This window comes from Nomascus leucogenys, chromosome X (assembly GCF_006542625.1).
Source record: "Nomascus leucogenys isolate Asia chromosome X, Asia_NLE_v1, whole genome shotgun sequence".
NCBI lineage: Eukaryota > Metazoa > Chordata > Mammalia > Primates > Hylobatidae > Nomascus > Nomascus leucogenys.
In genome coordinates this window covers 29,114,362-29,130,739 of record NC_044406.1, presented here as the reverse complement: position 1 = coordinate 29,130,739, position 16,378 = coordinate 29,114,362, and the positions used below count along the sequence as shown (strand labels likewise).

General features: G+C 39.9%; 1 protein-coding gene across 4 annotated transcripts in view; it reads right to left on the bottom strand.

The window, feature by feature from the left end:
- Positions 1-16,378, bottom strand: part of GK (glycerol kinase) — a 76,323-nt gene that overhangs the window by 46,861 nt on the left and 13,084 nt on the right. For all 4 annotated transcript variants that reach the window (XM_003261182.2, XM_003261183.2, XM_003261180.2 and 1 more), the window contains exons 3-4: positions 14,995-15,101; positions 7,190-7,267 (exon numbers count right to left, since the gene is read on the bottom strand). In XM_003261182.2, coding sequence (XP_003261230.1) covers positions 7,190-7,267; positions 14,995-15,101 — 185 coding nt within the window. The remainder of the gene's footprint in view (positions 1-7,189; positions 7,268-14,994; positions 15,102-16,378) is intronic.

The following is a 16,378-nucleotide window of genomic DNA, read 5'->3' as shown; positions in this document are numbered from 1 at the left end:
GGAGTTTTGCTCTTGTTGCCCAGGTTGGAGTGCAATGGCGCCATCTCAGCTCACTGCAACCTCCGCCTCCTGGGTTCAAGCAATTCTCTTGCCTCAGCCTCCCGAGTAGCTGGGATTACAGGCATGCGCTACCACGCCCAGCTAATTTTTTGTATTTTTAGTAGAGACGGGGTTTCTCCATGTTGGTCAGGCTGGTCTCAAACTCCCGACCTCAGGTGATCCGCCCACCTCGGCCTCCCAAAGTGTTGGGATTATAGGCGTAAGCCACCACGCCTGGCCTATGAATGGTATTTTTATATTAAATCAAGAATTGTGCTCTACAGAAAGCTACCAGAGTGAGGGTCATATTGCTCTATACTTACCATGCATACCAATCAACTGCAGTGGTGAGTGAGCAAACTTGGCCAATTAGGGGGAAATACAGCTAGGCCATTCTAGTTCGGACAGAACATTTCCCTGGTAGCATCAGTAGAATGTGTGTGTAAACGTACTAAACATCACTGATTCAAGCCTTCTCCCGCTTCACATTTTAACTACTTGGGTAGTTTTGTGCTTCTTGGTCAGTTTAGTCTGTGGCTTATTTACTTTTTCAATAATAGTTAGAAGACAACCAGTTATGTAGACCATTAATAAAAGCTGCTTTTGGAAGGAAAAGGCTTAGAAAAATGGGTGGGTAGAGGAAACCCCGTGGAAGGGAATATTAAAGATAATGCTAAAAGGGAGAGCGAGAAGTACTAGGAAGACTAGGGCAACTGAAGAGAGGCAAGAGAAGCCCAAGGCCCGCTTCGGTTCCAGGGCCACAAAGCTCTTGCTGATCCACCAATGAGGTCATTATTGTAAATGCCAACATCATGGCACAGTGGCTGGAAAGCAGTGATGCAAAGTAACACTTCCCCATTTTAGATATCACATTAATGTTTACCTTATTAATCACATAATTAACAGATAAATTCTAAAAATATATATAACCTGTAAATTAGGCCATCTCTTCCTCAACGGACCCATTTAAATTTTTTTCTGTTTATAATTGTATCTGATAGAAAAGATGTCAATAAACAAACACACCTTTATTGCAAGCAAAAACAAATAGCCCTTCTCAGTCTTTACCTTCATCAAGCCTATGCCATGGCCACCATTGATATCCTGAAGTTCTCCTATCTTGGTTTTTCTGTTACTGTAGTGGGGGTGAGTGAATTATTGCTTATCAAGTGTCCCTGAGCCATAAAGAAAGGAGGCCACATAGAAGTTTTTAAAAAGGGAAACATAAGGTGCTCCTCTCATATGCTTGTTTGTAATAAATATTGCTCATCTGGCCGGGTATGGTGGCTCGCACCTGTAATCCCAGCACTTTGGGAGGCCAAGATGGGAGGGTCACTTGAGGCCAGGAGTTCAAGACCAGCCTACTCAACACAGCGAGATCCTATCTCTATTTAAAATGTATATATTGATATACAGCTATATATATATGCATATATCATCTGTTGTATAATTTAGTAAGACAGAAATAAAGAGGAGAAGGACAGGCCTAGAGTTACAGAGATTTACAAGAGACATAGACAACGAAGGAAGAAAGCATACAAAGAGAATGCTATGGACTGAATGTATGTGTCTCTTCCAAATTCATATGTTAAAATCTTAACCCCTAATATGATGGTATTAAAGATGGGACCTTTGAGAGATAAATTAGGCCATGAGGGTGGAGCCCTCATTAATGAGATCAGTACCCTCATAAAAAGAGAGAGCTTACTTTCTTTTTATCACTGTCTGCCATATGAGGATGAGAAGACAGTCATCTGCAAACCAGGAAGAAGGTCCTCACTAGACACCAGATGGGTAAGCACCTTGATCTTGAACGTCTAGCTTCCAGAAATGTGAGAAACAAATTTCTAATCTATAAGCCACCCAGTCTATGATATTTTTGTTAAAGCAGCCTGAACTGAGACAGAGAAAAAAGTATAAAACCTAGAGTGTGATATAAACAAAGCAAAAGAAGTTCAAAGACAAATATACGTGAAAATCTCATTGTTTCCATCCATCCTACCTTGTGTTGCTTTAGAATAAAACTGCTAAAGATGTAATATTATGTTGATATTTTCAACTGAAGACCTACATGGAGATATGACACTTCAGTGTTTTCCTGGATGAAATAAAACTGGAGGCAGAATCTATCCTTGTCATTTCTTAGTGGCTCTCTTCCTTTCCTATTTCCCTTTCTCCTTCTAGCTTCCAACTCCTATCCTTAGTTTCTGTGGCAGAAAGGCAAGTACAAGGTCTTCCTGGTTTGTCACTATATGCCAAGGGTTATCACAAAACCTAGAACACAGAAAGGCACCTATTCTTTCATTGAATTAATTTTATATTAATTACTATAGTGAGTTCATCCATAATAAATTGAGATTATCACATTTATGTTATCAATTTTCAAGTCTACATTTGGAACCATCTAATTTCTCATTGCCCAGAATTAGCTTCTATTACAAGTTCAATACTTACCTTGTCGAAAACAAGGCCATTTTTTCTCTCAGGTTGGTACCCCCTAAATATTATTTAATTTCCTTCTGTTCTCTCAGGCTGAAAATCTCACAGGCCTGCTTTATTTTCTCCCTCCTCCTTATGCCCTATCCAATGTATAAACAATAAAATTTTTGTTGTTTATAAATTATCCAATCTAGGGTATTTTGTTATAGTAGCCTGAATGGACTAAGAGAATGGGTTAGCTGCCTAGTGTATCAAGTCTACGCTACTCTGCATAGCTTTTGGTGACCTCTATATCCTCACCAACTCCTAGTATATTTCACTTTCATTTCTTAATTTTTTCACTGGATATAGAACTGTATGTGGAAGTTACTTTCTTTGAGTACTTTAAAGGTTTCATTCCATTGCATTCTGACTTCCTTTGTTTCCATTGATAACTTAGCTGAAAGTCTTAGGGTCACTCTTTTGAAGGTTATATATCTTTTTTCCTCAGCTACTTCAAAACTTTATATCTTCATATCCCAGCGTAAGTATGGTCTTCTGTATATTTATCTTGCCTAGGGATTATAGTGCTTATTGAATCTACAGCTTGCTATCTTTCATCGGTTTTGAAAAACTTTCTCCCATTAGCTGTCAAATGTTATTTCTGCCTCGTTTTTTCTCATTCCTTTCCTTCTGGAAGTCCAATTACAAATATACTAAACTTCTTCACCTTTTCCCATATTTCTCTTACATTCTTTTGTGCCTTTTCTAAACTTTTGTTTCTCTGTGCTTCAGTCTAAATATTTTGCTCTCTCTCTCAGTTCTGATTTATCTTCCAGCTCACAAATTCATCTTCAGCTATGTCTCCTCTGATTGTAAAACCCCATCAATTGAGTTCTTAATACAGTTTTAGAATGTCCATTTAAACTGGACTTCAATTCTTTGCCAAGATTATCAATCTCAATCTTGTCAATTAATTCCTTGAACATATTAATTATGGCTATTTTAAAGTCTAAAAACTCTAACATCTGAATTTCTTGAGTCTGTTTCTAATGTCACTTGTTTCTGTTGCTTTTCATTCATGTTTTGTTTTGTATGCATGGTTTCTTTTTAATAGAAAACTAGATAATGCATATGAAAAATTCTAGAGATTATGTGAGGCTCTAGATGATGTTGTCTTCCTCCAGAAAGGATTTACTTTTATTTCTGAAAGGAAGTTAGGCCACTAGCATTAGCAATCTCAGATCATCTTAATCCAATTAGTGTTAAAGATCATTTGAATCTGGGCTTCAATTCCTATGACGGTTGGTTTATTTTCAGTTTACCTCACTTCCAGGATTTGACCTTTCACAGTTCCAGTCCAAAGTTTGGGATTTTACCAACACTCATCCCCACCCTTGGCAGCCCTTGACTTCACCTTTTGCTTCCTTATCTTTATGGACCTGCAAAAGTGTGGCTTAGCCTGTGAGATACTCCTTTCGGAACCTACCGATATCTCCAGGAGATAAGCAACACCAAATGCTAGGCTTATGTATCTGGGCTTTCCTTCTGTCCTCACTGCCTTGGTAGCCTTCCAGTTCTTCAGAATTTTATTTCATTTTCATCCAGCTTTTCTGGCTGTTCTCAGCATACTGGTGTGTTTGAAACAACCCATTCCACCATCATGGGATGGCTAAACTCTCCTTTATCATCTGTTTTGCCTCAAGCTGCCCTGTGTTTTAAGTCTACACTACACTGCATGGCTTTCAGCCCCCTCTATATCCTTACCAACCCCTGTCTACCCAAATTAGAACACAAGCTTTAAGGTTGGAGAGTGTTCATGCTTAAACTGTGGCTTTACTCTACTTATAGCTACATGCCATTGGACAAGTTATAGAGCTATTCCACAGTTAATTTATAAAATAGGGGTAGTAAAATCTGTTTCACAGGGTCAGTGAGATTAAATAATATGGGTAAAATACGTAGCACAATCCCAAAGTAATAGCAGTTAGCACTTACTGAGTATTATTATCACTGCTAGTTCTACTAAAAATAAAAAAAAAAAAATGAGTCAACCTATGCATGAAACTCATCTATTTCTTTACTCTGGCAAAATACGTGTACACATTTTCACCTTCATAGCTTGTTCACATTATTCCTCAATTTTCTCTTTTCCTAATGCAATCCAATATACGCTTCAAGGCCCAAGTGAAGTTCAACCTCCACTGTGAAAAGTATGCTAAAATTTCAAAATCCATACTGATATGTACTTGCTCTAAGTCCTATTCAACTTATCAACACGATTTATCAACTATTCCCTACTTTTCTTTTATGGATTGTTCCCTAATCTAGTTTTCTGTTTCCAAAACTAGATTATAAAGTGCTTAAAAAAACAGCCAATATAATTTGTATCCTTTATAGTACCCAGGATAACATCAAACATGTAAGAGGTTCTCAAAACATGTATGTGGCTCAGGATAGAAGAAAAGAATTCCTCATATCCTATGAACATTTGAATTAATACTGCAAAGCACGTAGAATGGGGGAGGGGTGCAGAGGGACACACGCAGAAGAGAAGGAAATAACTAAATAAGCACATCACAGAAAGATTTTCTAGTAAAACATTTACTTAAATCTTTACTGTAAGCATAACTTCAGCTTACCTAGTTGCATTATTTGAAAAATAACAATTCAAAGTCCAAAGTTCCATTTCCACAATTCAATGTTTAGAATTTAACTGGAACTGGCCGGGAGTGCCAAGGTTGGCAGATCACCTGAGGTCGGGAGTTTGAGACCAGTCCGGCCAACATGGTGAAACCCTGTCTCTACTGAAAATACAAAAATTAGTCAGGCATGATGGTGCACACCTATAATCCCAGCTACTTGGGAGGCTGAGGCATGAAAATCACTTGAACCTGGGAGATAGAGTGAGTCGAGATTGCACCACTGCACTCCTGCCTGAGTGAAAGAGAAGACTCTGTCTCAAAAAAAGAAAAAAAAAAAAAAAGCTCAGAATTTAACTGGAACTTTCTGGTTTGCCTGAGTAGGCTCTTCCTTCCATTAAGAAAACAAAAGAAAGTAAAATCTTAACTAGTTCAGGAAGTTAGCTAACATTGATCTATCAAAGGATACTCTCTTAAATACTAGTCATTAAATTGTCTTATACTCAAAATGAATTATTCATGAGAATGAGAACAAAATAAACATTTAAAAGATGTACTTCTGGCTGGGCGTGGTGGCTCATGCCTGTAATCCCAGCACTTTGGGAGGCTAAGATGGGTGGATTACTTGAGGTCAGGAGTTCAAGACCAGCCTGGCCAACATGGTGAAACCCCATCTCTACTAAAAATACAAAAAAAAAAAAAAATTGCTGGGCGTGGTGGTGGGCGCCTGTGATCCCAGCTACTGGGGAGGCTGAGGGAGGAGAAGGGCTTGAACCCAGGAGGTGGAGGTTGCAGTGAGCCGAGATTGTGCCATTGCACCCCAGCCTGGGCAACAGCAAGACTGTCTCAAAAAAAAAAACAGAAAAAAAAAAAAAACACAGAAAAAGATGTACTAAAAGGATCTTTAGTTGTAATTCTTTCAAATTTTTTGAGAATTTAATTATTTATCATAAATACAGAAAACATACTAAATGCTTTCTTATAATACAATAACATTAAATACTTTAACTTTTAATAAAGATTATTCCCCCAAAATTATCCCCTCTCTGATAATTTGATTCCACTCCCCATCCCACAACTTAGTATTTTATTGATAAAAAATTGTGCTTTGCTATCTGACACAATGAAGTCTTTTAGTGATTGTAATTTAGAACAAAATTTTCCTTTTAGGAAGTGGTAGTATCATTTGGTGTTCAACAACTTGTCATGCTAATAATGATGCTAAAATATACTCAGGATCATTTACACCTAATAAGTTGTGATACCTAAAAGTGGTATATTTGAGATTTGGGGTTTTTTAATCCCTGCTCAAATAGCCACATTTGTAGCAGAAGCAGCTAAAATTCCAGTATTCTATTTTTATAACCTTAGAAGAATAATTCAAATTCCTAGATGGAAAGACAAACACACAAGTACTTTATAGAAAAATGACTGTGAACACACGTAATTTTAATTTTTTGAGGGTAAGGAGGTAAGATCTCTTTTAGATGTCGCAAACAGCAGGGGTTATAAAACAATTTAGCAAACATTCACTCATTTGTAAGACAATCAGCAAGAGGAGAGAGCATGGGAGAGTTAATTCAATATGTGAATATGTATGATCCAAAAATGGTAAATATACAACAGTTAATTTCTTAGCAGACTCTTCTGCCCATTCCGTCAATATTATAGGCACCATGACTGCATGTGTTTTTTTTTTTTCTTTCTTTTTTTTTTTTTGAGATGGAGTCTCACTCTCTTGCCCAGGCTGGAGTGCAATGGCAAGGTCTTGGCTCATTGCAACCTCTGCCTCCCAGGTTCAAGCAATTCTCCTGCTTCAGCCTCCCGAGTAGCTGGGACTATAGGTGTGTGCCACCACATCCGGCTAATTTTTGTATTTTTAGTAGAGAAGGGGTTTCACCATGTTGGCCAGGCTGGTCTTGAACTCCTGACCTCATGATCCACCCGCCTCAGTCTCCCAAAGTGCTGGGATTACAGGCGTGAGCCACCACGCCTGGCGACTGATGCTTTTTTAGCAAGATATTTTAATATGACCACATTTGCAATGTGAAGAAAGGCCCTACATTTGACATCCATGCATGACAGCTTACCCACAGCATTGTAGAGAGGCTCTCCAGTTATCTTGTCCCAGACTACCGTGGTTTCCCTCTGGTTGCTGACACCAATAGCTTTAAAGAGAAAGTTAAACAGAAGGAAGTCGAAAATTTAACAAGTAGGAAACTACTTCAGGAAAACAGCTCTCATCTTACTAGAGACACAACTAAACATAGCAAATCAAAAAAATTTGAAACATTTGTAGTGATATTAGTTTATTTTCTTCAAGTGGCTCCAGAAAAAGTCAATACCCAATGCCAAGTGTTTCTTTTCATTTCTACATACTCCTTCCAGCTTTACTACTAGCACACAATGATGGACCCAGATCAATACCCAAATAAAAGGCACACTGGTTGCTTTAAGGAATGCAATAACTTTACAAATTTATAATACCCAATTTATTATTCTGAGCAGACCAATAATCAACTCATTCATTTGTTTACCAATTGCTACAAGAAATTTTCCTCCCTATGTGTGTGCATTTGTGTGTGTGTGTGTGTGTGTGTGTGTGTGTGCATGCCTACATTTTAAGAAAATAGCTATGGACAAAATCCTTCACGCTGAGCATCCTTATATTATGGTTTGTTAGAAATTCAGTTTTATTCCTGTATTTTAATATGTCACAATACATAAGAATTTGAATCAGGCATAAATATAATATATAATGGCATTTACATTATATTGACCTACATAAAACAAGTACTGTATTTAGTGTAAAAAACACTAACCCACACTATCTTATTCAATTCAGCTTGGTTGAGCTAAATTGGAGGTTTCAGACTTGATTGTACTTTAGAATCAACTGAGGAGCTCTTAAAAAATACCATGACCAAGCCCTGGTCAAAACATTCCAATTTAACTGACCTGGGATGGGATGTGAGCATTGGTATGGGTTCCTAAAACTTCCCCAGGTGATTCTAATGTGCATCCTGGCTAGAACACACTTGGCTAAAGGATCCAGCTCTTCCAGAATTTAAGATTAGGACAGACCTTAAAGGCTATATAAGCAAAAATACTTCTCAAGCTCAAATCTTCTCTAGAGTCACCTGTCATATGACCATCCAGACAGCACTTCTAGTGACAAGATATTCACTACACCTCTCAAGGCAGAGCAATCTCTATTGGACAACTTTGGTGCTCTTTTTCTTTTCGTAAATCCACCAGACTGGAAAATGTAGCAAGACCTCATCTCTACAAAAAAATAAAATAATTAGCCAGATGCGGTAGTACACAACTGTAGTCCTAGCCACTCGGGGCTGAGGCAGGAGGATGGCTTGAGCCCAGGAGTTCAAGACCACCCTCGGCAAGGTAGCAAAACCCAGTCTCTATAAAAAATTTTTAAAAATTAGCCAGATGGCCTGGCGTGGTGGCTTGCACCCGTAATCCCAGCACTTTGGGAGGCCGAGGCAGTTGGATCACCTGAGGTCAGGAGCTCAAGACCAGCCTGGCCAACATGGCAAAACGCTGTCTCTACTAAAAATACAAAAAATTAGTCAGGCATGGTGGCATGTGCCTGTAATTCCAGCTACTCAGGAGGCTGAGGCAGGAGAATCGCTTGAACCCAGGAGGCAGAGGTTGCAGTGAGCCGAGATTGCACCATTGCCCTCCAGCCTGGGCGACAGAGGGAGACTGTATCTCAAAAAAAAAAAAAAAATTAGTTAGGTGTGGCGGTGTGTTCCTTTAGTCCCAGCTACTCAGGAGGATTCCTTAAACCCAGGAGTTCAAGACCAGCCTGGGCAACATAGTTGGACCTTGTTTCTACAGAAAATTTTTAAAAATTAGGGGGGTATGGTGGGGCACACCTGTAGTCCCAGCTACTCAGGAGGATTGCTTGAGCCCAGGAGTTTGGGGTTGCAGTGAGCTATGATGGTGCCACTGCACTCCAGACTGGGCAACATAGTTAGATCCTGTCTCAAAAAAAAAGAATAAAAATCATTTTCTGTGGCCGGGCGTGGTGGCTCACGTCTGTAATCCCAGCACTTTGGGAGGCCGAGATGGGTGGATCCTGAGGTCAGGAGATCAAGACCATCCTGGCTAACATGGTGAAACCCCATCTCTACTAAAAATACAAAAAATTAGCCAGGCGTGGTGGTGGGCACCTGTAGTCCCAGCTACTCGGGAGGCTGAGGCAGGAGAATGGCATGAACCTGGGAAGCAGAGCTTGCAGTGACCCAAAATCGGGCCACTGCACTCCTGCCTGGGTGACAGAGCAAGACTCTGTCTCAAAAAAAAAAAAAAAAAATCATTTTTTGTGTAGCTTCCACCTCCCGATCTTAGTCATATTCTTTGGAGATATATAGAATAAGGGTAATCCTTCTACATGCCAGTCTTTCAAAACTTGAAGCAGCTCTTTTGTACCTCAAGTCTTCTCTTCTGCTGTGTAGGCTAAACAATCCAATTTCCTTCAACTGACCCCACCTAAACACGCATGGCATGGTTTAAAGTCCCTTTATCACCACGCCTAGGAACATGCAAGTATATGTCCACATCACTCGAATTGTACGCCCAGAATAAAACACAATACTCTAGGAATGTTCTGACCAGCACAGAGCTGAGGGGGAACATCAGCTCCCTTGTTCTAATACTATTTATCCAATGCAGATTGACTTACTTTATTCAACATCTTTTCTAAAACTACCTATTGGGTGGTATGCTCACTAACTGGGTGACGGGTCTGTACCCCAAACCTCAGCATCATGCAATATACCTACATAACAAACCTGCACATGTACCCTCTGTATCTAAAAGTTTATATATATATATATATTTTTAAATATTTTCTAGAGATACAAAGATGATTGAGATTCTCCTCCAAAGAAATTTAGAGGCATAGGGTATAGGGAAGAGATTCTGGGTAAGACAAAAATGTTTATAAAAGTAAATAAAGAAGAGAAAGGAGAATGAGGGGATGGATGGGGCTGGGAATCAATGGGGACTTGGTTCTGACTGATGTAGTGACAGGAGAGGATGGATTACCAGCACAAGTGGAGGGAGGAGCTCCAAGTAGGGCAGAAGGCTATTGCTGCCCTTGTGATGAAGGAAAGTTGGCAGGAGATCCAGATATTAAGCACAGGAACAAGAGGGTGAGGATTTAAGGCCGCAGAGCCTCAACTTTCTCCATGAAGCAGGAGGTAGGGTTATCTGCCAAAACAGGGCAAGAGTTTGGGGCACCATTCAGTAGAGCTCAGGCTCTGAGGCCAGATAGCTGGGATTCAAATTCCAATTCCTGTGCTTCCTAGCAGTGTGACTCTGGGTCTCAGTTTTGTGTCTTGTGAAATGGAGAGAATAGTTCCAACTTCACAGGGTTACAGTGAGGAATCAGGGTTACAGGGAGGAGTCAATGTATATTAAAACAGATGCCTGGTACACAACAGTAAGCACTCAATAAATGTTACCTACTGCTGCTGCCATGGTCATCATTATTGAGAAGAGAGTAGAGTAACAGTTTCAGAGAATGGGACTGAGCTAAGCAGGGCAAATAAAGGAATTCTGCAGCAGCTCTATGGGTACATACTGTGAATGTAATTTCTGTGTGTGTGTGACAACTTTACAACATGGGATCACAATGAACTCGTGGTCAAGTAAAATCTCCTATTCCTCCTCACTCTGTTAATTTTACCATCGATAAGCTGGCTGCTTTCTTACAATCCTTGAGTCACTATTCTATGCCTCTCATGCTACCTATCTTTACCAGGTCATTTTAACTTTTCTTCAGAATCTAATCTAGAGCTATTTAAATCTGATTCTTCAGTCACGGGTTCCTCCCTGGGAATTCCTTTTTTCTCTTCTATCTTAATTGGATTCCTTCATGCCAAATAAAATTGCTTTACTTGCAGACAAAGTCCAGTGAAACAGCTTCCCAGGATTCTCTGCCAGCCACAAACATGTCTTTATTACCCATTTCTCCCCAGGGCACACAAGTCTTATGTGTGAACTTATCTCTGAACTTTTTCAATGTTCCAGTGTCTTGTCATTCCTACCCTAAAATCCTCTATGTTTTTTAAAGAAAAAGTTGCCAACTGCTAATCTCAGCACATGTGCCATTCCTAATGGTTCCTAATTTTAATTCCTTCTTTCTTGGAATAACACATTCAGGTTTTATAATTCTCCACTCCTCCTCATGTGCACCATTTAAGATAATATGAAAGTCACATACATAAAACATGTATTTCCTGGCCTCAAAGTCTTTCATTTACGGATATCATAACCATTATCATCTATTGTATTGGTCTTGCATTTACCAGCTTCATACTTTACCCACATATTCTCTTTGGGGGCACTTTTCTCTACACTGAATGTCAGTAGTAAAATTAAACTAGTTAAAAGCTACACTCAAAATCTCTGGTTAATTTTTCTTAAAATTTTCCGTGAAGTTATAATCACAGTTAAGAAAATATACCTTAGAAAAAAGAGCCTTTGAAAATACTCCAGGATGTTAATAATTGTTGTCTGGTAGAATTAGGAATGAGATGCATCCTTTTTTAAAATTAAAATAATAACGTATAATTATAACACATTTTTTGGGAGAAAACTAAAAACACACAGAACAAAATAGTAAGAGCTTCAGAGGAAGGTTCTCTGGCTACAAAAAGTAATACCATGTGGGAAGAGAGATAAAGCTTTTTATTTTCATTTTTTTTTTGAGACAGAGTTTCGATGTTGTTGCCCAGGCTGGAGTGCAGTGGTGCAATCTCAGCTCACCGCAACCTCTGCCTCCCTGTGATTCTCCTGCCTCAGCCTCCCGAGTAGCTGGGATTACAGGCATGCACCACCATGCCTGGCTAATTTTGTATTTTTTAGTAGAGACAGGGTTTCTCCATGCTGGTCAGGCTGGTCTTGAACTCCAGACCTCAGGTGATCCACTCGCCTCAGTCTCCCAAAGTGCTGGGATTACAGGCGTGAGCCACTGTGCGCCCAGCCTTTTTTGTTGGTTTTGTTTTTTTGAGACAAAGTCTTGCTCTGTTGCCCAGGCTGGAGTACAGTGGGGCAATCTCGGTTCACCACAACCTCTGCCTCCCGGGTTCAAGTGATTCTCCTGCCTCAACCTCCCAAGTAGCTGGGATTACAGGTGCCCACCACCGCGCCTGGCTAATTTTTGTATTTTCAGTAGAAACAGGGTTTCACCATGTTGGCCAGGCTGGTCTTGAACTCCTGACCTCGTGATCCGCCCACCTCGGCCTTCCAAAGTGCTGGGATTACAGGCGTGAGCCACTGCACCCAGCCTCCTTTACAGCTTTAACAGTTTGTGATATAGAGTTCTATACAGGCAAGCAAAAGCTTGGCCCTTGGCAATGCCAATTGGATAAATTTTCTGGGAAAAAAAAAATAGTACAACTGGCCTGGTATGGAGGAGCTTGTGGGATGTTCTCTTCTGTGGCCAGAGGATGGTAGTTGTACAGATGGAAGTGCTGGGTCACTTTGGCTCAGATGTGGACTTCACACTGGCCAGACACAGAGGAGTATAGAGAAGCTGCCTGTTCAATTCTTAGACCAGGTAGTGCAAGTGGAAGACAAATCACTTGGGCAGGAGTTGTGTGTCACCTTCACATAACCGTAAAAACAAGAGAAAAAGGAATAGCATCCAAGTGGGTCCAGAAAGCCAACACATCACAGCCTACCTTACCTGTAAGGGAGGTAGAATGATGTCAAAGCCATGGTCAATCACCCTGGACTCTACATTCTAAACATGGCTTTAAGCTGCCTGGATTACCTATGTCTTTGGTAATTTTGACAAGAGTGTGCTACTGATTGCATATTATTTGTTTGCACTGTTTAGACTGTGAGAAGTGCAAGAACAGCTCAAGGAAATGATCAACAACAATCACTAATGCACAACGCATCTAAAGTTCAGGACTGCAACCCTAATAGAAGTTTGAAGCCCTTCCACTTAGATGTAGGGATAAAAGGAGGATAGGATTAATATGTGCATGATATTAAAAGTTGTTAATAAAATATCAAATTATACTTTTAAAAAATCTGCAATAACAGAAATAACTCTATTATTTTATGCATTTCCATTTATTTATGATTATCAGATTAACATGTTTTCTGCACTTAAGCATTACCTCCATTGTATCCTTAGCACATCTGGCACATATTAGGCACTCTATAGATTTGTAGTCTTTTTTTTTTAAGTGAGTTTTAATTTATACAAATAGGAGAAAGGCTCAGGAGCAATGGTAAGTATCAAAGCCAAGATGATGGCAATCAAGCCACCACCACCAACTGATGTTCTCTCTATCTATAGTCAAACTACCTAAGGAGGAAAAAAGAGCCCTTGAATGGTGACTTGAAAATTTTAGGCTATAAAGTAGACAGCAAACTTCCACACTATGCTTCCACCTTTTATGCTATTATATCAATCTTGGGTGGCTGGATTTTTTTTCCCTATATGAATGATGAAAAGCCAAACATAGATATTCAATTAAAACTACTAGGACTTCGCTGGGCGCGGTGGCTCACGCCGGTAATCCCAACACTTTGGGAGGCCGAGGCGGGTGGGTCACGAGGTCAGGAGTTCGAGACCAGCCTGGCCAGCATGGTGAAACCCTATCTCTACTAAAAATACAAAAAATTAGCCGGGCAGGGTGGTGTGTGCCTGTAATCCTAGCTACTTGGGAGGCTGAGGCAGGAGAATTGCTTGAACCTGGGAGGTGGAAGTTGCAGTGAGCCGAGATCATGCCACTGCACTCCAGCCTTGGGGACAAGATCGAGACTCCGCCTCAAAAAAAAAAAACTACTAGGACTTCACAGAGAAATCCATAACAATCTAACACCCTCAAGCAATTATTTCAGGGAAATTTTAGAAGTGAAGAGTTTGGATTCCAAATACCCCTTCCCCACAACCTACTCATTCCTCTACTCTTTCTCTCCTTAGCAAAAGGCATCCTCATCTATCCAGGAGCTCTGGCAAAAACCCAAGCATCACCTTTGACCAATCTCTTCCCTCAGCCCCACTACTCTCTCTGTTACCCCAACATCCAGTCTATCAGCAAATTCTGGCCCTTTTTCTCCACCTCCACTGCTACCATTATTGGTCAAGCCACCATCCTCTCTCAGGACTTCCATAGCAGCCTCCGCACTGGTCTCCCTGTGTCCATACTTTTGCCTTTACCATCTACTCTACACATGGCAGTCAGAAAGTTGCCTTGAAACTGCAAGTCATCCCTTGCCGCCTTGCTTAAACTTTCTCATGGCTCCCTATGATACTAAGAATAACATCCAAAATCCTAAATATGGCTGATGAAGCCCGACCCACTTCCACAATTTGATCTCCTACTGAAACCCCCTACCCAGTCTCACTGCTCAACATTTTTAGTCTTCTTTTGACACACTGGCCTTCTTTCTGACCCGGAAATGTCCCAGGCTTATTCCCACTTCAGGGCCTTTGTATGTGCTGCATCCTTTTCCTCAAACACTCTTCTAGACACTTGCATGGCTGACCCCTTTTGCCCTCTGAGAGCTCAGCAAAAGTGTCACATCCTCAGAAAGGCTTTTTCTGGCCACCTAATCTAAAGCAAGCCCTTCTAGGCACAACCCACCACACCATTTGGTTTTTATTTTTTGGAATGGAACTTTTTAGTATTTGAAATTATATTTGTCTGCTTTTATTATCTCGCCCCCATCCAAATAAAAGCTCCATGAGGACAAGAACTTAAATCTTCCTGTTTAGTGTTGTATCCTCAAGTTCTCATAGAAATGCTTGGCACTGCATAGGCACTCAATTATAAGCTGAAAGAATAAATTAATGAATTTGATTGAGAGAGTCTTATTATGTGGGTAAAATATTCTATTAAAATACCTTTTATGTTGGAAATATCAATATTGAGCTGTCCAAGTTTCTCACATGTTTTCTCTATACACTCATAGACAGAATGTAGAATTTCCTTAGGGTCCTGTTCCACCCATCTTTGAACAAAAGAAGGCATTTGGTTAGTAAGAAAGCAACACAAATATAACTTTTTTCTATAGAAATGTTAACTTATGAGGGTGTGGCTGGTGCATACATTAAAGAAAACCAGATTAAGCAAAGCAACTTATATTCCACATTTTAAAGAAATGATTTCAAGAAAAGCCTACTTCCTTACAATTTTATTATTCTCCACATAGTAATTAAACATTTTCAAGGAGGTCACTAATAGCAGGCCATAAACAGCAAATATCTACCTATTTTTAAATTATTTTTCCAAGTCTAATAAGAAATTCGTTCCCCTTCTTTATATCCTACAGATTTAATTAATTTTGATAAATTATCTGCATGTTTCACTAATCGCTGGTTATTTCTAAGTACACGGAAATATATTTATTATTATTGAGAATGATATATTTGGGAAGCAAAAGTAATTCTGAAAAGTCAAATAAGTATACTATTCTGTTTTGCTACTTTTTTCCCAAAATGTTTTGTTGGAATTTAGGGAGAAATTTAAAACTCCTTTTAAGTATTTCATGTAGATAAGTGATTGGTCCAAGTTCTCAGACCCAATCTCATTACAATTTTGATAAAGTATCAGGGCCTCAGAAGGATGAAAGCCTAATAGTAAATGAGAAGGGTGAGAAGCCTAGGAGAAATATGGTAATTTGAGGAAGTCCAAAAGTAGAAATGATACAAACTAAAATGATTCTACCATAGGATCCAGAAGTAGCAAGGGAATTCCAACTGCCTTTCTTCTCTGCCTTTCTCAGGCCTAACTAAATGCTTCCCTTTCCTGGGCTTTGAATTCTGTCTCTAACTTATTTATTTTTTATTTTTTTATTTTTTTATTTTTATTTTTTTTGAAATGGAGTTTCACTCTGTTGTCCAGGCTGGAGTGCAGTGGCGCGATCTCGGCTCACTGCAAGCTCCGCCTCTCGGGTTCACGCCATTCTCCGGCCTCAGCCTCCCGAGTAGCTGGGACTACAGGCGCCCGCCACTACGCCCGGCTAATTTTTTGTATTTTTAATAGAGACGAGGTTTCACCATGTTAGACAGGATGGTCTCGATCTCCTGACCTCGTGATCCGCCCACCTCGGCCTCCCAAAGTGCTGGGATTACAGGCGTGAGCCACCGCGCCAAGCCATCTCTAAATTATTTTTAAAAACCCAGTCTCCTTCTGTGTGTTTATAATTTTCATCTAGCCAAGACTCAGGTATCTTCTTTACAAATTGCTCTGGGTTCAGGCTTGTGGACAGTCATGCTAATGCTGCTA